This window comes from Aulostomus chinensis, chromosome 2 (genome assembly GCF_037954235.1).
Source record: "Aulostomus chinensis isolate RoL2024-O1b breed Wild chromosome 2, RoL_Achi_v1.0, whole genome shotgun sequence".
NCBI classification, from domain to species: domain Eukaryota; kingdom Metazoa; phylum Chordata; class Actinopteri; order Syngnathiformes; family Aulostomidae; genus Aulostomus; species Aulostomus chinensis.
This window is the reverse complement of record NC_141321.1, coordinates 3,930,712-3,953,314: the sequence shown is the minus strand read 5'-3', so window position 1 is coordinate 3,953,314 and position 22,603 is coordinate 3,930,712. Positions and strand designations below refer to the sequence as shown.

General features: G+C 45.0%; 1 protein-coding gene across 1 annotated transcript; it reads right to left on the bottom strand.

The window, feature by feature from the left end:
• Positions 1 to 5,719: 5,719 nt before the first annotated feature.
• On the bottom strand, positions 5,720 to 15,287 carry LOC147268830 (uncharacterized). The gene is made up of 4 exons (XM_086193123.1): positions 15,145 to 15,287; positions 10,458 to 10,525; positions 6,089 to 6,318; positions 5,720 to 5,765 (listed from the first exon to the last, which is right to left on the bottom strand). Exons 2-4 carry the CDS (start codon positions 10,464 to 10,466, stop codon positions 5,720 to 5,722), a joined length of 285 nt encoding a protein of 94 aa, XP_086049249.1. The 5' UTR covers positions 10,467 to 10,525; positions 15,145 to 15,287.
• Between the last annotated feature and the right edge of the window lie 7,316 nt (positions 15,288 to 22,603).

Below are 22,603 nucleotides of genomic sequence, written 5' to 3'. Positions count from 1 at the left end.
GGTCTCCTACAGCTCAGGCTGCCTTTGATCATTTAAAGACCCTGTTTTCTGATTCTCCTGTTCTCATACATCCTGATCCCCTGCAGCAGTTTGTGGTCGAGGTGGACGCCTCGGATTCGGGGGTAGGGAGCCGTACTCTCCAAGCGACACTCGTCGGACCACAAAGTCCATCCCTGTGCCTTCTTCTCCTGAGGCCTGATGCCGCCAGAGAGAAATTACAGCGTGGGAGACAGAGAGCTGCTGGCGGTGGTTCTGGCCCTGCAGGAGTGGAGACACTGGCCAGCCAGCCTTTCCAGATATGGACGGACCACAAAAACCTCTCTTACCTGCGCTCTGCTCGACGACTGAATCCACGGCAGTCCCGCTGGGCCCTGTTTCTTGGACGTTTCAAGTTTACGCTGAGTTACAGGCCTGGCTCGAAGAACCAGAAGCCAGACGCTCTCTCCCGACAATTCCCAGAAGGAGAAGACACAGAGAAGTCGGCGGAGACCATACTTCCTAGCTCCTGCATTGTAGGGGCTCTTCAATGGCAAGTCGAAGATGAGGTTCTTCAAGCCCAGCAGAACTTAGGCGTCCCTGGGGGCACTCTGTTGGTATCTCTGTTTGTTCCTGAGGGGAAGAGGTCCATGGTCCGACAGTGGGGGCACAGTTCGAAGGTCGCCTGCCATCCTGGGGTTCGACGTACACTATTCCTGCGACAACAACGCTTCTGGTAGCCTGGAATGACCAAGGACATTAAAGAATTTGTGGCTGCATGCACTGTATGCTCCCGCAATAAGGCCTCCCATCGCCCCCCTGCTGGCCTACTCCAACCTCTGCCTGTGCCCAAACGCCCCTGGTCCAATGTTGCCGTGGACTTCGTTACAGGGCTGCCCCCCTCAGAGGGCAACACAGTGATTTTAACCATTGTTGACAGGTTCTCCAAATCAATTCACCTGGTTCCCGTATCCAAACTCCCATCCGCTGACAGCAGATCTTCTGATCCAGCACATGGTACGCCTGCATGGCATACCCACCGACATTTTGTCAGACAGAGGCCCTCAGTTTGTGTCACGAGTTTGGAAGGCTTTTTGTGATACCATTGGCGCAACTTGTAGCCTTACATCAGGCTACCACCCCCAATCTAACGGTCAGGCAGAACGAGCTAATCAAGACCTTGAATCCGCCCTTCGCTGTGTGGCATCCAGTTTACCAGCTTCCTGGTCCTCCCATCTTCCGTGGGTGGAATACACGCACAACACTTTGATCAGCTCTGCCACCAGTCTGTCACCCTTCATGGCCACCCATGGATTGTCTGGATAGTTTTGGTTTACAACAACACATCAATTTCCCTACTCATTCTAAAGGTCATATTTTGGACTTGGTCTGTTGCTCCGGTGTCACTCCTCTCAACTGTTCTGCTGTCGATCTCCCCATCTCTGACCACATGCTTGTTTCATTCAACCTACAACTGACATTATCCAAAACCAAACAGTCACGTGTGATGTCCTTCCGTAACATCAAAAACATCAATCCAGCCGATCTCACAACAGCCATCGACAGCCTCCCCCCCATTACCTCCCCATACACCACTGACCAACTGGTCAATATCTACAATGACAGTCTCCACACCCTCCTGAACTCACTTGCCCCCCTCAAAACCCAGACTGTCTCATTTCTCCACTCTGCCCCCTGGTTCTCCCCCCACCTCCGCCAGCTGAAGGCCAAAACTCGCCAACTGGAGCGGCTCTCCAAGAAAACCGGACTCACCATTCACAAACAAATGCACCATGCCCATATTCTCCACTATAAAGATGCCCTCTCCTCAGCCAAATCACAATATTTTTCAGCCAAAATCACTGCTGGCGCTGGGAACACCAGGGCCCTGTTCTCAATTGTCAACAATTCACTCCGCCCCCCTGACTCCCTCCCCCCTCACTTCTACTCCACTGACCACTGCAACTCCCTGATGTCATTCTTCAACAACAAAATCACCGACATCCACCAGCTACTTGCCCCTCTCTCATCCGGTTCAACACTATTTGCTCCCCACCTTTCAGTGCCCCTGTCCTGCTTCCAACTCCCCTCTGCCACTGTTCTATCAAAAATCATCCGGACATCCAAGCCATCTACCTGCCAACTTGACCCCCTGCCTTCCTCCCTGGTCATAGCTTCCCTCCCCTCCCTGTTACCCCTGATAACAACCATTGTTCATTCCTCCCTCACCTCCGGTCATGTTCCTTCATCTCTCAAATCTGCCGCTGTCACCCCTTTACTGAAAAAACCTGGTCTAGAACCCAACATTTTCAATAACCTCCGTCCCATTTCAAACTTGCCATTTCTGTCTAAAATCCTGGAAAAAGCAGTGACATCCCAGCTTCAGGCACACCTCTCCAACAATAACCTATATGAACAGTTTCAATCCGGATTCCGCCCCCACCATAGCACAGAAACTGCACTCATCAAAATCACTAATGACCTTCTAATGGCAGCTGACACCGGACTATTATCCATCCTCATCCTCCTCGATCTGAGCGCGGCTTTCGACACCATCTCCCACTCCATCCTCCTTGACCGACTCATCTCCATTGGACTTTCAGACACACCCCTAAAATGGTTTCAATCCTATCTCTCTGGCCGCACGCAGTATATCCAGCTGAAGAACTTCACGTCCCATCACTCCCCCCTCTCCTCTGGTGTTCCCCAGGGCTCCGTCCTTGGCCCCATTCTATTCATCATCTACCTCCTCCCTCTTGGACAGATTTTCCGTAAACATAATATCCATTTCCATTGTTACGCGGACGACACCCAGCTCTATGTTTCCACCAAACCCTCTTCCACCCTCCCGCCCCCCTCCCTCAGTGCCTGCCTACAAGACATCAAATCCTGGTTCACCTCAAATTTCCTCAAACTGAACTGCAATAAAACCGAGATAGCCCTCATTGGCACCAAGTCCACACTCAGCAAACATCCCGGTTTCACCCTCACCATTGACAACTCCTCTGTTTCCCCCTCCCCTCAGGTTAAGAGTCTGGGTGTCGTCCTCGACAGCACCTTATCATTTCAGTCACACATCAACAACACCATCCAGTCCACCTACTTCCACCTCCGTAACATCAGCCGCCTTCGCCCCTCACTCACTCCCAGCAGTGCCGCTATTCTAGTCCATTCCCTGGTCACTTCCCGTCTGGCCTACTGTAACTCCCTCCTGTTTGGTCTCCCGCACAAACTCCTCCGTAAACTCCAACTGGTCCAGAACGCTGCCGCCCGCATAGTTACAAAAACCCCTGCCATCTGTCACATCACCCCTGTTCTACACAAACTCCACTGGCTCCCCATCAAATTCCGCATTGACTATAAAATCCTCCTCCACACCTTCAAGTCCATCCACAACCTCGCCCCTCCATACCTGTCTGATCTTCTCCACATCAATATCCCAACCCGGTCTCGTAGGTCTGCCTCTTCCCTCAGCCTAATCGTTCCTTCAGCCCGTCTCTCCACCATGGGGGCACAAGCCTTCAGCCGCTCGGCCCCCCACCTCTGGAACTCACTCCCCCCTGACCTCAGAAACTCTGAATCCATAGACTCTTTTAAATCACACCTCAAAACCCACCTCTTCAGACAGGCCTATGAATCTGTGTAGTTTGCTCTGCTCCAAAATTATTGTTGCTTTTTTCATTTTGCTTGTATGCTTTGCACTGTTTTGCTATGTTTTGCACTGTTTGCCCTGTTTTTAACCTTGTACGGCGACCTTGAGTGTCCTGAAAGGCGCCTTAAATAAAATGTATTATTATTATTATTATGGATACCAGCCCCCACTTTTCCCAGCCCAAGAAGTGGAGGCTGCAGTCCTCTTAGTCCAGGCCCAGTTCAGGCGGGCCAGACGAGTGTGGCATGAAGCTTGGGATGCCTTGGGTTGCGCCGCTGCCCGAAACCAGACCCTAGCGGACCGGCATCGGATCCCTGCTCCTGAGTACCAAGTTGGACAGAAGGTTTGGCTGGCTGCCCGGGACTTACCTCTCCAAGTGGCCAAGTGGAGTCAAGGAAGCTGGCACCTCGTTTTATTGGTCCCTACACCACTGAGAAAATAATTAATGCCAGTTCAATTCGCCTCACTCTGCCAGCAGCTCTGAAAGTCCATTCTGTCTTCCACGTGTCCCTCATCAAGCCGGAGGTGGACAGTAACCTGCACCCTCCGGCCGACGCCCCTCCACCCCCCCATATGGTTGATGGGGGGCCTGTTTACACTGACCGAAATCCTGGATGTGCGGAGGAGAGGGCGTGGTTACCAATACCTGGTTGACTGGGCAGGGTACAGTCCGGAGGAACGCTCCTGGATTTTGAAGGCGCTCATTGTCGACTCCACTCTGCTCAGGGATTTTTACACTAAGTATCCAGATAAACCAGGGCAAACGCCAGGTGTCGTTCATTAGGGGGGTGGTACTGTTATAATCCAGCATTCCTGTGCTAATTCCTCTCTCTCCACCCAGTTCCGAGTTCTGCCCCTGTTGGTTGGTAATTGGCTGCTCACCCTGTCAGTCACTCTGCGGCACACTTCCTGTGTGCCGCAGAGGTCTATAAGTCCGAGCTGGTGGTTTCTGTGTTGCTGGAATATTAAATAGTGTTCGTCGTCCTGACCTGCTCACCTTACGTGCATTTTGTAAGTTTTTTCCGAGTTTGCTGCCTCGTCGCTGTTTTCTAGTTTTTTTTCATTGTTATATTTTTCTAGTCCGAGTAGAGAGCACTCCTCATTGATTGAACTTTCTTTTCTAAGTGTGATTTCGCTCCACTTTTTCCTGAGCCACTGTGATGTGCCAGAAGACCCAGTATTTCTGTGGTATTTTGTTAAAGTAATTTCCTGGATTATCGCAGGCGTGTGCTGACCTTTTTGATTTCCGTAGTTTTCCGTTCCCATTCTAATTTGGCTCACTGAATTCTCAGCCTTAATTTATTTTCCTCTCCAAATTCTTATTTCAGCCCAGAGTTCGTCTGGTGGTTGCCCTTTGTTATCGTTCTTTCAGCTTATAGTGCTGACTGTGTTTAGCTTTAGTGTTTTTTCCAAATTTTAGTGTTTGCACCCCGTGCGTTTTGTCAGTGTCTTACTTGTTTGTTGTACCTCAGAGGAACCACGACCATAGTACACCAATAAACCTCATTTGTTAAACCTTGAGCTCCTTGTGTGGACAGTCTGTCTCCTCTTGTGCTGATTCTGGTAGCCTGGTGAAGGCAGGTCTAACGGAATGTCTGACGCTTGATTACTGGCCATGTGAGAATGTGTCATCCTGTAAACCATTTTAAAGGTGATGAAAGGAGGAAATTGTTCTCAGTTATCCACATCTGGTGCAGGACAGAAATACCACCAATGTGACAACTATACTAATAACGTGATGTACGTGTGTTCTAGAGTGAATTGGTGCACAGGCCCAAAACTGTGAAAACTATATTGTTTATTGTTTGCTTCAGTTGGATGTTAAGAGTTATAGCAAGATTTGATAATCAGACTCAGATGTGAGCAGTTTCAAACATGTGTTAATGAATAATGCACAGCTACATCTGTGCATTTTATATGTATCCACAATTGATCACTTTGAGTAAGCTAGGAAATAAAAAGGAAACTGGGGAGGAGAAGAACTTAAAAATTTGAATATGTATTCTGGTGCATATATTCATGGTAATGTGACATGCATTTATGTAATTAAGTTAACTGGAGCACACCCACCTTACGTTTGTTTATTGTCAGTCAGTGGGAGGAGGACATGCTGTTGACGCAGATTGTGCTGTAACACCTGTGAAAAAAACAATCACAGTTAAGGGATGGGTGTACTGCTCAAAGACATCATGCAAGGACCCAGTTTTCAAACTAAATTCACAAATCTTCTGACTCTTCCTGCAAAAGCAAAAAATGTTAGATCAAACCCAAAACCATTCATCAAAATGGAACAGTCATTACATACAACATAGGAAAGGAAAACAATCAGAATATAAAGCTGTAGAAATCTTTACTGTCCACAATAGGCAAAATGCATTTTTGCAAAACAAGCATGCTGTTTAGCCCTTGTAGAGTTAAAAAACAACAACCAAGAATAACATTACAACTAACGGAAATCACCCAGTATCTCCTGTAAAATTCTTCATCCACTGCGTCAAGTGGATAAATTTGGCCATGCCACATTCTCCTTGGCCAGGCAACTCCTTGTATGCTGGATCCACACTTGGCATGCCCTCCACACCTATGTCATTACAGGCTCGTTCCATGGCCTGCAATAGGTTTTCTCTGGTGTAGGGCTGGTGGTCATAAAGCCTCCAACGCGATGAACAGAAGAACTCCTTTGTTGGAATCTGGAAAGGGGAGAATGGTGGAAGGAATACATTCATGATTTTTGATTGATATTGAATCATTTTTACCACGATGGCACAGTGAAAACTCACACTGTCCCACACAATGACAGACATGATGCCTGTTCATCATCTTGCTGCTCAGGCCCCTGCACAATATTATGATCAAGTAATGTAAAGAGATGTTGGGTGTTATATGGCCCCAAGGTGGCATGATGGTGGACACCCCATGATTGCTGATGGCAGCACATAACATGACATTGCCACCATGCTGGCCAAGGACTGCAATAATGGCCCATTCGCCAAACACCTTCCGGTCTCCTCCTTTGGATCAGACTGAACCCAGCTTCATCTATGAAAATATATTCACGTGGTATTTCCAGGGAATGTGTTTGAAACACTCTCTGGAAAAAAAAAATACTGTTTTGTAAGTGTTACAGACAAACTGAACACCTCCCTGTACACACTGGATTCTCTGTGTCTTGACCCTCTGAGTTATGTTCAAAGGGCACTGTACAGTTGCTTTATGTGCATTGTGTTGCGTTTGAGGACACAATCAATGGTGGGAAAGCTAACAATGAGGATGCCTTAAGACTTCACATGGTCTTCAATGATTATCTGCTGTATTTCATGCAGTTTAATTGCATTGTTCTGGTGGACCAGGCTGACATGAGGGGATAACATAGATGTTCTCCTACCCTGTTGTGGCACTCTTGTAATTCTACAAGAAGAGAACCTGCAGCTACAAAAATATGCATTTAGTACCAGACCTACAAGTATATTGGCAAATTGATGTACTGAAATACCTTTTCACAGGACTGTATTGAGTTACACTGGAAACATTTATGTAATGAAAAAACAAAACAATGACCTTATCGCCTCTCTGAATCTCCGGATTATGGTGGACACCGTGAATCTGCTGAGGTTGGGTTGCACTTGTAGTCCTGCTTCCCTCATTGTCATACCGTGGACAAGAACATAGTCTATAACTGTAGCCTGTATTTCATCAGAAATAACTGTTCTTTGCCTTAGCCCTCCTCTTCCTCCTTGACCACCTCTATCTCTTACTCTCTCAGATCGTTTCTGCGAATAGTGAAACCTCAACAACCAGGGCTTCCTGAACTGGTTTTTATTTCTTTCGTCACATCAACAACCAGTGTCATGAATTTTCAGTTGCTGTGTTTAATCTGAGACAACTGTGCTTTAATTGAGTTTCAGATTCAGATTCAGAATACTTTATTAATCCCTTGCGAAAAATTTCAAATTACACACTCCAATGAGGCATCGCAGCATACACCACGCTGCCGATCCTGGGGGGGTAGGCTGCAGCCAAGATCTCGGCGCTGCCACTCCAAGGAGGTGGAGAGAGCAGAGGCAGGATGGGGTGGGGGAAAGGGTGGAGAGGGTGGGGGAGGTCAAGAGCATGAGGAGGAGGGGGGAGAGTGCGTGCAATTTTTGCGTCACCAACGCGGGTAAAATTCTCCAGGAGTATAAACAATGGCAAGATGTCCTTCAGTAGCTGATAAGATTGCCGTGTTTGGGTTTGGGGCAGAGAGCACACATTCCAATCCGTCTTCTCTAACAGTCCAATCCGAATTCGTATTAAACTATATTTTCACTTTTGCTACCTGTGATACCATTATGCAACACAAGTGCATCACAGGCAAAATGTGTTGTAGTGGGTGAGAATGTTTTTAAGTTGTGTCTAACCAGGTGAAAAGTACTTAAGGTTTTGCCAAACTCAAGTACACTCAGCTAAAGAAAAAACAAGACCCAGTTGGAGAACACAAGGGCAGGAAGGAGTTAATAGGACAGACGCATGTGAAGCACTCAAAAAGGCAGGAAACTGACAAAGACAGGAAAAAATACCAAAATAAAACAGGCACTGAACACTCATGACCCTAAACGCAGGTACACAAACTGGAGGTCCATAACAGAGAATAAGAGATGGTGCAGATGGGGCCAAAAGGGCTCGTTACATTCAGGCTTTAATATAACTCAGCTTGAGTGAGCTTCATCTCCAGCAAGCTCAAGTGTGTAACAGCAGCACTCGATTTGTCCCAAGGAATTTGCTACTGAGCTGTTTATCTAGATGATGCTTACAATTTGCCTAGCTTACATCCAGTAGTTGGCTGTCAAAGTTTACCCTGAGTGGTAATGGCAGCTGGCTGAGTCTTGTTAGTTAACTTAGCTTTCCCTGCTTGCAGGAGCTCACATCTCAGAGAATATCTCATGATCATAGGGACACTCCCCCCAGGCCTGGCCAAGAACACGAGTCAGTTCTTGCTGTTACTACTCATTTCTAATCAGTCTCATGCACAGATTTAAAGTCAAGCTTATTTACTTGTTGGGACAGGTGGTCTAAATCCTCTTTTATATCAAGAAGTTATAAGAAAGCTTTAAAGTCAACTTCAAAATGAGTGTGAAGAAAGCTTTAAAGTCAACTTCAAAATGAGTGTGTGCTGCAGGAGCTCTGCTTTACCTGATAAGTAATGGAGGAGGTTTTAAAAAAGCAAAGATAAATCTGCTGTCGTGTTTTGCATCCATAATGAGTCTCGTTACATGAAAACACTTATATTTGGGAAGAATGATGTTAGCCCATTTACATGTTCACAACCTAAGGTAGAGAGAGGACCATTCTTAGTCCCTGTGGGAGTGTGATTTTACAAAAATAACTCAATGTGCCTCCAGAAGTCAAAGCAATGCATTAGTATGCTTCAGATGATGTCGGAGACCTTTGTGGTTTTCATACAGACGTCCCATTAGAGAGAAGAAGAAAGAGGCGGCTCTCACCGCAGCTGAGCTAAATGACTGGAGTCCAGCACTCCTTTTTCACTGTTAGTGTGAGTGCAGATGAAAGGAAACCCATCATACACACACTTCATCACCTGAGGGGCACAGGGGCTCAGTATAGCTATGATGCTCCAAATTTAATAGTGAATTACAGATTCAGAGTGAGAATATAACTGTGATGTTTGTGAGACACTCAATGTAGTCATGTTTTCTTTGCTATCAGCACATCATTCTTGCCGCAACTAAATGACCTTACAGATAGATTGAGTCAGAACACTGGCCAAGCACATACTGTAAGGTGGATAGATTTACCCACCACACTGGCCTCGGTGTGTGTCACCAGTATGCTGAAGACAGAAATCAGAGACGACTAAAAATGAACACACAACTAACCTGCATGTGTGTTTTGAGGTTGCAGTCCCAGCCAATCCACTCAACTCTGATGGCTTTAACAATGATGTCTGAACAGACCAGCACAGAGATGCAAATTCTCTTTAGGCCACCAGCGTTCAAATTACGCACAGAACCTTTACACAATGCAAGGAAAATGCCTAATTATTGTGTAAGTCTGACTTAAAATTTTAAAATGTGTGAAAACAAACCATATACCTTTTTCACACTGAAACACACGTGTCAAAGCAGGTTTTTGTGCCCGCGTTTGATCTGCATTAGGGCGCATTCAAGCTTCCAGTAGACGCGGGTCTGAGCTCCCCCTGTGAGGTCTGCGTGCCTGTGTTTTTCTCTCCAGTAGGTCATCGCACTGACGTCATCATTACACGTAAAAGTGCACCATGACTCAAAATACCATTGATTTTCCCATAAATCACGCGTCCCTTACGGTTCCAGAAATCCGCCACTGGATCTCCTCTTCACCGCGGATGATGAGCAGCTCGCAGACTTCACGATCTTGCCAGTGCGCTGCCATGATTGATAAAAAAGATGTGCAAGATCACTCTACAAGAAGTTTATAAACACGGTTGCGCTTGTGAAGTTCACGTCAGGGTTCCCGGTTAGTGGGAGTTCCCAAGCATAGATTAATTCACCTAAGATCATATACATTGATGTAAATTGTTTGAAAAAGGAGTGAAATAGATTCTCGGGGACATCAGCAGGAATACTGAACCAGCCGCTAAACACCCGGGTTGCTTGGAGGGTCGGTGGACACGGGTCGAAATGCTGAGTCAACCCTTTCAGAGTGCCCAAACACCCGTGTTCATCTGCGTTTTTGGTGCAGTGTGAAAGGGGATATATGTGACTGTTCTCTGGTAACAACTCAACTCTGTAATCGACAGTCATGATAATAGCAAACCCAGCAAAGAACCTGGTCAAAGCAAATAGCATTTCCTCACCTTCGACATCTTCACCTATTTGCAACTCTCTTCTGTCATCAGTTTTGGGAAGACTCCGCTTCTACATGCTTTGCGTCGACACACGTGCAGGAAAAGAACACATCACACACATCAACCCCACCCACTTGAAAAGCAGGTGAAAACATCTGTATTTTTTAAATGCATCCAAGGTCAATGTAGGACCAGCATCTCTAATGCTAACACTAGCTCTAATGCTAGTAGCAACCAGATTATCTCTCCTGCTGCTGGTCCAAGTAGAGAACAGAGCAGAAGCCCGCCTCCTGTAGCCCTGACAAGCAGCACCAGTCCAGTCACCGCAGAATGACACGTTTGATCCACCTTGTCTGTCAGAGAGGAAATAATTCCCCAGCTATCCAAAACTGATCTTGGCGTGTAAGTAAAAATAAATATATAAATCAATAAAATTGGGCTGCACGGTGGTGCAGTGGTCAGCACTGTGGCCTCACAGCAAAAAGGTTCCGGGTTCGAGTCCCGGCTCGGGCGTGGGATCTTTCTGTGTGGAGTTTGCATGTTCTCCCTGTTCCTGCGTGGGTTCTCTCTGGTACTCCGGCTTCCTCCCACCGTCCAAAGACATCAATTTGGGGACGAGGCTGATTGATACTCTAAATCGACCGTAGGTATTAATGTGAGTGTGAATGGTTGTTCGTCTCTGTATGTTGGCCCTGTGATGGACTGGGGACCTGTCCAGGGTGAACCCCGCCTCTCGCCCATAGATGCTGGGATAGGCTCCACCCCCCCATGATCCTTATTAGTAAGGAATAAGCGGAAGTCGACGATGGATAAATAAAATTAAGTAAGTAGATAGTCAGTGTTACAAAAAAAAAGTTTTTTGTGTGTGTGTATGGGGGGGGGGGGTCAGCATTCCTTCCTTATTTATGTCTTTGTCTCTGCCCCTCCCTCCTGCTCTCTTTCCCCCCAACCAGTCGAAGCAGAAGGCCGTCCCCACTGATCCTGGATCTGCTCCACGTTCCTGCCTGTTAAAAGGAAGGTTTTCATCACTACTGTTGCAGGATGTGCTGCTGATGGAGAATTGTTGGTGTAAATTCATTGAAGGAGTGTGGTGCTGGACCTGCTCTACCTGTAAAGTGTCAGGAGATAACTTTTGTTGTGATTTGGCGCTATACAAATAAAATTGATTTGACTTGACTTATGGTGGACCAAACGTTGGCTGTTTGGTTGGGGGGTGGCTTTAAATCCTTTCAGGACCATTAAATAAACTTACTACCATATGTGGTTTCACGAGAGCCAACTGTCCCATACAAGCCAGGCTACAGACTGATGCTAAGGCCTTAGCGGTGAACTGCTCTGTATCTCACCAGTGAACCAAACAATTAATTTCATACTATATATACTAAAGTTGTATTTAGGCTTCAATTGATTGATATTATGAATCCATTTCTTGAAATTTCAATCTCAGCTTCAATAATAAGTCTAGAAGACACTGTGCTAAAAATAAATCGTTGCACTGTCCTGTTGACACCCATTTCAACTGTAGGTTTTGATTCCACTGCCAGTATAGCATTAAGTCTCTGTTTCCACTATGTTAAGCTTTCATCATGGACTCCTCGCTTCAAAATGATAGTTTTTACAGTTTTTCATCTCCTTGAACAATTTCACATTGGGTAATAAAGAAAAGTAGGAATGGCTTTTTAAATGTATACAGATATTCAAAATAAACAATACACTGATATGTTAATAGAAATTGTGGTGATCGGCAACAATACAGTGAAGCGTGATCATTTAAAGGCAGATATCAACTCTCTCTTTTACTACGTTTGCCAGTGAGCGACTATTAAAACTACTTGAAGCCAGCTGTAGCATTAATTTGGAGTTGACTGTGTGAGAGCTGTGAACTGCAATAAACTGCCGACAAATGAACGTTGTACAGTGTGTGAAGTGCCTGAAAGCATCTCCTCTGGGCCTCGTTCCCCCACCACCAGAGCTGATTTTAATCAACAGCAGCTGCAGAGTTTGTGCTTTCCATGCTGAATAATTATTTTTCAATAATTAAATAATTATGCCTCCCAGATCTCTGCAGCTGAGTGATATTTTGGTAATAAATCATACACACTCCTTCTTGAGCTACCACCTCATCACGGTGCAGAAGTTTGCATGTCCCATTGATCCCCAGAGCTCAGAACAGGTCATAAGGAAGGGACCAGAAAAAGAGTAGCTCAAAAGAGACCAATGACAGTCAACAAAGTTCAACAAAGTTTTTCCTCGCCCGAGAGCAGACCAGGCCTGGGGGCGGGGCTCCTTGGTGAGTGCCCAGTGGCTGGGCCTGCACCTGTGGGGTCGAGCCGGGCACAGCCCTTAGAGGACTTGTTGCCCCCCCATGGGCTCACCATCGATTGGAGGGGCCAAAGGGGCCAGGTGGTGTTCTGGATAGGTGGCAGTCAAGAGTGGAGAAATTGGCGCTCCAATCCTCGGCTGCAGAAGCTGGTATAAGCGGCCAAAATGAGTTTCCTCTGGAGGGGGGTTAGGCTCTCCCTTAGAAAGAGGGGGAAAAGCTCTTCCAGGAGGTGCTCGTAGCAGAGCCACTGCTCCTCCACATCAAGAGGAGTCATCCATGTGGTAACGCTCGGCTGACTCCCCTTTTGTAGTACCAAGTGTTTTGGATCATTTCTTGTTGCACTCATGTTGTGACCTTTTGTTTACCTTGTCCACAGTTTACTGCCTCCCTGCTTCTGTCAACCAGCCCCTGCTCACATGGACTCATACCCCTTTGCCTAAATACTGCTGCACCTTGCCCCTGGGAAGCCCCATGCACAGGACCCTGCCACCTCATCCTCAAACCCCCTTCTCCCTTGGCTCATTAAACTCCTTTTGCTGCACTTACCCATGTGTGCTGTGTTCTCTGCATGTCTGCTCTGGGGTCCAACTACCTACGCAGAAAGCCACGATAACCAAAATTGTATTGAAAGAAGAGGACTTCTGAAGTTTTAGAGATAAAAGCTCCCAGGTTTAAGGAAAGATCATGGTTTGTTAAGATAAGGGTAACATGGCAGTAGCTGACACGGTCATTACTCTGTTGAAGTTCTACAACCCACCGTTGTCATAATAGCCACTCCCCAACAGTACCATATAATGGCCATGCAGACACTTCGCTTGTTTACACATAACCAAACAATGTCGACATTATGCCAACACAGTGTGTGAATTCATATGGTGTCCCAGTATTCTGCAACAGGTGAGGGACATGCAAGGCCACATGATGTTGTTTTGAATGATTTATGCTGTTACACCATCTGCTCTTTCATACAGCTGCTGATTTTGCATCATTGCTGTCTCTGCTGTGGATCAAAGGTGCAAAGATCTGTACCCTCATTCTGACTCTGTTTCCCTCTATGTATTATTGTAATAAAAGAGGCATAAAAGAGAAGACTTTGTGAATCGTCAGGGCACTGTGCCTCTCGCTGCATCTCTTCCTCTGCATCCCGTGAAAATGTCCCATCTGCGTGGAATTTACCATTCCTTTTCTGTATGCCTCCTGCTGTGCCCACTCTGTGATTGGTCAATATTCCAAGGACTTCCAAAGGGCTGGCAAGAACTGAGAAACATCCCCTCCTCATATCCCCAGTGCAGGAGTTAGGGTAAATAGAGGACGTGACTTGCAACCCCTATTGTCTGATCACTGATATGAAAAATAAACAGCTAAGACACTGGTAACATTTTCCAGTTTGGGCCTCGGAATCTTCAACACAACCAAGCAAAAAACACCAACCACATTTTCTGGAAGCCATTGCAGCCATGAAGCGAGCAATTCACAGTAATAATACTTACCAATGCGAGCGGGGGGAAGTGGGGCTGGAATAAGGGTTAGTGCATGCAGTTAGCTTGTCCATATATGGGACTCCGGGACGCCTTGATGTCACTGGTAAAACACTTCTAAAAACATGGTAACACACAGCATGCAAAGCCAGCTGAAACAGCCTGCTTACGTCCAAACCAGGTTAACTTGACACATGCATTTTCACTGCATGGAAAAAACATCCACAGGACTTCGGTGTAAAAATCCATCCATCCATCCATTTTCTTCCGCTTATTCCTGTTAAGGGTCATGGGGGGGGGGGGGGGAGCTGGAGCCTATCCCAGCAGCTTTCGGGGTGAGGTGGGGCTCACCCTTGGCCAGTCCATCACAGGGCCAACACATATAGACAGACAACCACACACACTCACAGCCATGCCTACGGTCAATTTAGAGTCTGGATTAACCTGGTCCCCTCTTGATGTCTTTGGACTGTGGAGGAAGCTGGAGCACTGGAAAGAACCCACGCAGGCACAGGGAGAACATGCAGACTCACCCAGAAAGATCCCGTGCCCGAGCTGAGGATCGAACCCAGCTGTGAGGCGAAAGTGCTAACCACTGCACCAGTGTGCCGCTACAGTGTAAAAATATTAAACAAAAATGTATTTAGTACAAGTTTGCCAAAGCATCTAGTTACAGTAATCCATAATCATGGGTTTTTCATCAGAAAAGGAACTGAAAAACAGAAAAAAAACTGTGTGGCTCAGTCCCAATTAAACCTCACCTCCCTCAAAAGAATATGTGTGCTAAAGAACTGTTTTCTTAAAGTGACAGTAGCATAAAAATGGCTCCTAACAAAAGGTTACGAAAGGTTCATTTTGTTGTCACTTCTCCCATGTGACCTCTCATGCATTTTACCTTTAGCTGAGCTCTTTGAGGAGTCTCATACCACCAAACAGTGGGTGCATTGTTACTTTCGCCTGCTTGTTAATGAATTCCACAAGGTCATTGAATTTGGCTCTGCAATTGGTGATCGTGGTCTTGAATGCTACAGACAATGCTTTTCCATCACTACCTCAGCTTGTATGGGAGCTTGGTGATTATAGCACACCTGTTAGTTGCATTATTGAGCTCTTCCATATACTCTACATTGGTCATAGCATTATGACATGCTGTGAGATCGAGACCAAAAGACTGAAGAGCCTCTCTGTCATCAGACTTGATGGTAGACCGGTTCAAAGCTTTGTTAATATATGCCACTGAAATCTTGTAAGCATTTCTGGTGTTCTTCCAGAATTCCCTTAGCTTCATAGCAGCTTTGCTCAGTTTCAATATGGAGACAGCTCCTTACCAGCTCCCTCGGTTGTCCAGCAGTAAACTGCTCCATAAAATAGAGACGGTCTTTGCTGCTCTCTGTTTTGTTCTCGGTTCTGTGTTCAAATGCTCTTTTAAACAGCAGATATTCTAAAGGAGAGGCAGTGAAGCAAGTCTCTGCTGCTTCCTTAACATTTCAGAAACACCTTGCAAAGTTTCTGGAACTTATGCCTATGGATGATGGTCAGACAAGAGGTTGAATTTTGTTACCTTGTACTGCTTGCCTGTCTGTGTGTGAGGAGGCAAGGCAAGGCAATTTTATTTGTAGAGCCCGTTTTCACAAACAGTTTGTCTCAAAGGGCTTCACATGGCATCATAACAACATCTTCTGCCCTTAGACCCTCACATCGACAGAGGAAAAACTCCATAGAAAACCCTTTTAACAGGGAAAAATCTGAGAAACCTCAGGGTGAGCAACAGAGGAGGATCCCTCACCCAGGAGGGACAGACGTGCAGTAGATGTTGTTACAGACAAGAAAACAGTTTACAATGCAAAATGTGGGAAACATAGAAATGTTAATAACAGCTGAAGAAGGAAGCTTCTGGTAGGGGAGGCAGGGAGAGCAAGCCAGCTTGATGGGGGACTGGATGGTAGACTGGTTCATGAGAGGGGAGCGCAGGCTAGTGTAACTGTGTGTTCACACCGGATGCGAACGCAACTTTCGCGTCGCGTCATTTGCGCGAATTTGCCAAGTCGTGATGGAATGAACTCTTATGTAGGTTCAAAACACTCCTTTTAGTGACTCCCAGTATCTCTGAAAACAGACTGGGAGGTAGAGCCTTCAGTTACTTCACTGTGGAACCAGCTCTCTCCATGGGTCAGAGAGGCAGACACTCTAACTACTTTAAACTCTAGGCTTAAGACTTTCCTTTATGACAGAGCCTTCAGTCAGGACTGGTTCAGGTAGCCCTGAACCATTGATAGCTATGCTGCTACAGGCTTAGACTGCTGGGGGACACATCAGGTTACATGGAGCCCTCCCCTCTGATTCTTCTTTCCTTGTGGTGTCCAATCCTTTATCTGTCCATTCATCCAAGTAGAACTAAGGTTTCACACAAAAGTGGGAGTTGAAGTTCCAAACCAGGTTAACTTGACTCATGCACCTTCACTGCATGGACAAAATGTCCATAGTATTCCAAAGTAAAAATATTAAACAAAGCGTATTTATTCCAAGTTTTTCAAAGCATCTGGTTACCGGAGTGATCCAAAGTCAAGGATTTTCATCAGAAAAGGCACTATGGTGAGAAAATTGTGTGGCTCAGTCTTAATTAAGCCTCAGCTCTCTTAAAAGAATATGTGTGCTAAAGGCCTGTTTACTTAAAGCGACAGTAGCATAGAATGACTCATAAAAGGTTACAAGAGGGTCTCTTAAAATAAACATGACTTAAATCAAATCAATGTTTTGCCTATTTCTAATAAACTATTTATTCGATAAACTAAATTATTTATTGACATTCATGTAAACTAATAAATATAACCAAACAAAAGCATATACTAGCACATAAAACACACTTTGGCTCCCACAGCATGTACCTCAATATGTGATGCTTTGACATGTTCAACAAGCATATCTGACATCATAGCAACATTTACAGCTTAGAAAAGATGAATAAGCATAATAACTAGTTGATCTCAGTTCGTACTAACGACTGATAATACCTCTGAAACCACTGCAGTCAGTTATGGTGTTCCACAAGGCTCTGTGCTTGGACCAGTCCTCTTCACACTATACCTGCTTCCTCTAGGTCACATTATAAGGACACACGATTCATTTTCACTGTTATGCAGACGACATGCAACTGTACTTATCAATGCATCCACATGAAACAAAACAGCTGGCTAAACTGGAGGCCTGTCTAAAGGAGATAAGAAAATGGGTGACCCATAATTTCCTTTTATTAAACTCTAACAAAACTGAAGTTATTGTCCAGGGCCCACAACATCTTAGAGACACCCTATCTAATGAGATCAGTACCCTGGATGGTATTACCTTGGCCCCCAGCACGACCATAAGGAACCTAGGTGTTCTCTTTGATCAGGATCTTTCCTTTAATGCCCACATTAAGCAAATTTCTAGTACTGCTTTTTTTCATTTACGAAACACTGCTAAGATCAGACACATCCAGTCTCAAAAATATGCAGAAAAACTAGTCCATACCTTTGTCACTTCCAGGCTGGATTACTGCAGTTCCCTCCTATCAGGCTGCACCAGTAAGTCCCTAAAGACTCTCCAGCTGGTCCAAAATGCTGCTGCCCACGTGTTGACGAGAACTAGTAGAAGAGACCATGTCTCTCCTGGACTGGTTTCTCTGCATGGCTCCCTGTCAAATTCAGAATAGAATTCAAAATTCTCCTTCTAACATACAAAGTCCTCAACAGTCAGGCTCCTTCATCCCTGACAGAGCTCATAGTCCCCTATTACCCAGCTAGAACCCTTCGCTCCCAGGATGCAGGGTTACTGCTGGTTCCTAGAGTTTCTAAAAGTAGAATGGGAGCCAGAGCCTTCAGCTATCAGGCTCCCCTCCTGTGGAACCATCTCCCAGTTTCAGTCCAGGACCCAGACCCCCACTCTACCTTTAAGAGCAGACTTTAGAATTTCCTTTTTGATCAGGCTTATAGTTGGACTGCTTAGGCTGGCCCTTAGATATGCTGCTATAGGCTTAGACTGCTGGGGGATCTCCCATGGTGCACTGGGCTTCTCTCTACTCCTCTCTGTCCTCCTATATGTGTCATATATAAATCATACTCATATGTATTACTAACTCGTCTTCTTTTCCAGAGCCTTCAGGCTCCCCGCTTCCCAGATCCTGGTGCTGCTGGAGGAGGCTGCAGACCTGAAGAGGCTCCACCTGCTCACATCCCCGTCTGTCCATCAGTCTCTTCCCTTTCTCTCTCTCTTTATCCCTGTCCCTCTCTTTCCTTCTGTATATTTGTTGTCCTCTGTATCTGTCTTTGTCTCTGTCCCACTCTTTCCTTCTGCATATCTGTCTTCCTCCATTATCTGTCTTTGTCTCTGCCCCACTCTCCTGCTCTCTTTCCCCCCAACCAGTCAAAACAGAAGGCCGTCCCCATTGATCCTGGATCTGCTCCACGTTCCTGCCTGTTAAAAGGAAGGTTTTCATCACCACTGTTGCAGGATGTGCTTGCTGATGGAGAATTGTTAGGTGGAAATTCATTGAAGGAGTGTGGTACTGGACCTGCTCTACCTGTAAAGTGTCATGAGATAACTTTTGTTGTGATTTGGCGCTATATAAGAAAAAAAATTGACTTGACTTGGGAGGACAGTGAGACCTGCACTGGTAGCCACTGTGTATTTATGAGCTTCGCTCAAACCTATTGGATGGAAGTGGAATTGTGTTCCCTGCACTAACAAGCACTTCCAAAATTTGATTGTGACCAAGCCCGTAAAAACTCATTCCTGACTTGTTAAATAAGTAAAGGAAAACACCTTGAACAGTTGACATGTGGGTTTGTGTCAGCAAGGTTTCATTACTTGGGTACCTTGTGTGACAGCAAGTAGCTCACTTTGGTTGCTGATTCTTGGGTGGTCGATTTTATGTCCTATCTAATGTTGACAGCACCTCTGTTGAAGTCAAGTTTAATAGCAGTACAGAGTCATTGTTATCCACACAGACTGACATACATACTGACGGGCATCCTGTGAAGCTGCCTTTTATTGATTTTTGGGGGAAATCTCTTATCAGATGTAGTGTGCTGGATTTAGATGGTCTGTAGGCCAGTCCTTGGGTTGTAGACCAAACTACAGTTACAAGAGGGTAAATATTTGACTGGAAGGAAATTGTTTGCTTACATTTTAGCCAGAATAACTGTAAAATTGGTGATATCTCAAAGCTGTGTTTGTCAGCCTACTTCATGGTTTGAAAAACTCCTCCCCCAGGCTGTGCGTCCTTGTGTGAGGAAAAGCATGAATATTAATCACTTGTTTAACCCCTCCAGTGGTGCATATCAATGCTTTGTATCTTGTGTTTCGTTTTCTGCATCTCAAGGAGTGGGGAGAGATCAATGAGGGGTGTGGATGTAATTGGGTGATTTTCTTGACTCCTCTGAGATTCTGTCCATGAATTGATGACATGGCAAAAAAACGTAAAACCATTTACAGGGTCATTCATCATGAGCCTGACTGGGAAGCGTTGGAAGAAGGATTAGCAAAGATGTCGGTGGGCTTTAAAAGATTTTATTATTTTTAATTATTAACACTGTAGTTTTGTCTTCACTGTCACTTCTTTAAGGATTTGATACATTGCATTTTCTTATCAATACATCAACCCACAATTCTAGATCCATGAATAACTGAGATTATGTTGCGACATACATGTTTTTTGTCCAGAGAATGGTGTTCTGTTTAAGCTAGCGGTAATGATTGAGTCGATGCCTTAAATACTAAGCTCAGGAAATAAAGTGGTAAGGATATCTCCTTTCATGTCAATGAAGCACTGTTTGCTCCAGATCTCTACACCCAAAGTCTCAAAATTATGTAGCAGCCGTCCTCCTGCACGATCCTGAGTAACAAAATCATAAGAAGACTGCATTACACCCAAAAATCTTGAAAGAGCAAAGATGATGTGGGAGTGTGTTCAATTATTAACAACAAGATCATTCTTTTGAAAATAGAAGGCTGATATCAGTGAAGGAATAAAGCAAACGTCAAATGTAGCTGATCAAAAGTAGAGTTCTTCTATTTTTGGGGGGAAAAATTCATGTAGCACAGGTAAACCAGGCAAGTAGACATAAATCTATGTCACATTCCTAAATGAACTTGACAATTTAAGTACATATTTATATATACCCATGGCTGACGAGAACTGTATCCTTCCAGGAATACAAAAAGTTTGATGGTAAATCTGCCTTGCCAATTATACTAAATTCTCTATATGAAGTGTGAGAGGAAAACAGGTAGCAGACACATGGAGCTCTGCTAACAGTCAATTATCCTCCGAGTGAGAGACAGACACCTGAAGGCCTCTCATCCCTTTCGGTTTCCCTCTTGATGTCTGAAAGTGAGCTGTTCTGGGGTGGCAGGTTAATTATCTTTCTGGTTCGTCAGAAGTGGCGCCCATAGCCAGGTTGAGTTCAGCATCAAGACCTGCAATGACAAGCGATGTGGAACAGCTAATTATTTCATGAGTACTTGACACACAGAGGCCTTCTGTGACTTCTGTTGTCCTCAGTTTTTATTACAGTTATGGTGAACGTGAAACCTGCTGAGGGCGCAACTTGTTATACGAAAGTGTTGAACTACTGCTCCCATCCAAGTACTAACTTGACTTGCTCAAACTCAGAAAGGCCTGAATACAAAGTTGGAGGAAACGGCAGCATGGCACACCCCAAAACTCATATAGTGTTTTCTTAAAAACACAAATAAATGGTTCCCGTTTTTTTTTTAACTGTTTTAACAATTCTGACTAAATCAACACTTTCTATTGAGCAAAGAAGCAAATGATTTGACATTCGTCAAGAACATGGTACTTTGAGCCTGAAACCTAATCCGTTAGGTTGAGGCTCAAGGGCACTTGCTGGATTGGAGAAATCATCGCTTGAGTTCACATTGGCAAAAATCATCGAGGATAGAAAACAGAGGGATTCTGTCTTTGAGAAGCTGGTGAGCGATTTCAACTGCCTCCTCTCCACAGGCTGCTTCATGGTGGCATTGCTGCGCTTTTGGTAGGACATAGCTGAGTATGGGTGCAGTTGTGGAGCTAAGTTTTTCTGTTCCAGGACTCTTCAAGCTGCAGGAGCTGTTGCAAATTTGGATGCTCCAGGCACAATTTGATGCAACTTCATTGATTTTTTTCTTTTGTTTTGAAGAAAACTGTGGTTTGATGAGTCATGGCTGAATCTTTACATGCTAAAGTATTAAGATCTTGTCAAATGTTTTTCCTGTCATTGCACAGTGGAATGTGTTACGTAACATCAAGGTCTTTATTTATCATGAGCAAAGTACTGATAAGCTGTTTGTGTTTGGAAAATTTGCCAATATTTCTAGAAATGCATGAAGCATTAAGTGTTTTGTGGATGTAAGCTCAAGGTGCCCCCAAAAAGTCAAAGCTGCTGTTATTTCACAGCTATGTATCTGCTGAGGAGGTCCTTTGAGGTCAGAAGTGAAAAAGCTTTCAACATCTGGTAATCCTCAGTGGTCCCCCATTCGAGCACAAGCCAGAGCTGAACCTGCATAGCTTCTGATAACAGACAAGATAAGGCATGTCTTCTACTTACTCTTTTAAGGTGCACTAAACCTTGTTGCATGGTTTCAGTGCGATTTCAATTTTGTCTCAAATCATAGGCGTCTCTCCTTGAGCCGCTAGGTAGGAGACAACACAGGGCTCACAAACGGCAAAGAAACACTGAGTGCACAGGATGCGCACTTAAGATAAACCACATTCCAGCCAATCACCAACAAGATGGTTGGGGATGGGGGGTTAGTGCGCGTGCATACATTGGGGAATAAGCAGAGTCGATTGAGTAGCGTAGTAGCTATGAAACTAGGCTATGTTATTCCTAGCTTGCTCTGGAGGTCCTAGCTAGCACTAGCATCGATTCCAGGAGGGACAAATTCTACAAGCAGTGTCTCTTTTGCATGAGCTCATCAAGTAATTTTTAATATATCAGTGGTAACTCATGACCTAACAAAATAATTGCAAATATGTCAGTTGTAACTCGTGACCTAATATCGTAAAGATACTGTACAAAGACTTAGAATACAAATTTACTCAACAAACAGTTGGAGTTTGCTCATTCATCTTAGCGATGTTAGTGCAACACAGGTCAACTTTCCATGTCGATGTGCGTTCATAATATTTACAGAAATGGGGGGGGGGGCAGCTTGCTCTTTTTTCGTTTGTATTTACAACAAACGTCAACAGAAGTGACGTCAGGTAACAAGGCTTAGTGCCCCTGTAATCTTATCTTTCTTGCCTGGATCATTTCCTCATTTCCATTTTTTAAAAAATCATATCAACCCCCAATAAACATTTTGATTAACTA

Bases quoted from the DNA above. Each gene is read 5' to 3' on its own strand.
- LOC147268830 (XM_086193123.1), bottom strand. The intron at 5,766-6,088 runs GTGATTTCCGTT...TTTTTTTCACAG, and splicing joins AATTTTACAGGAGATACTGG to GTGTTACAGCACAATCTGCG.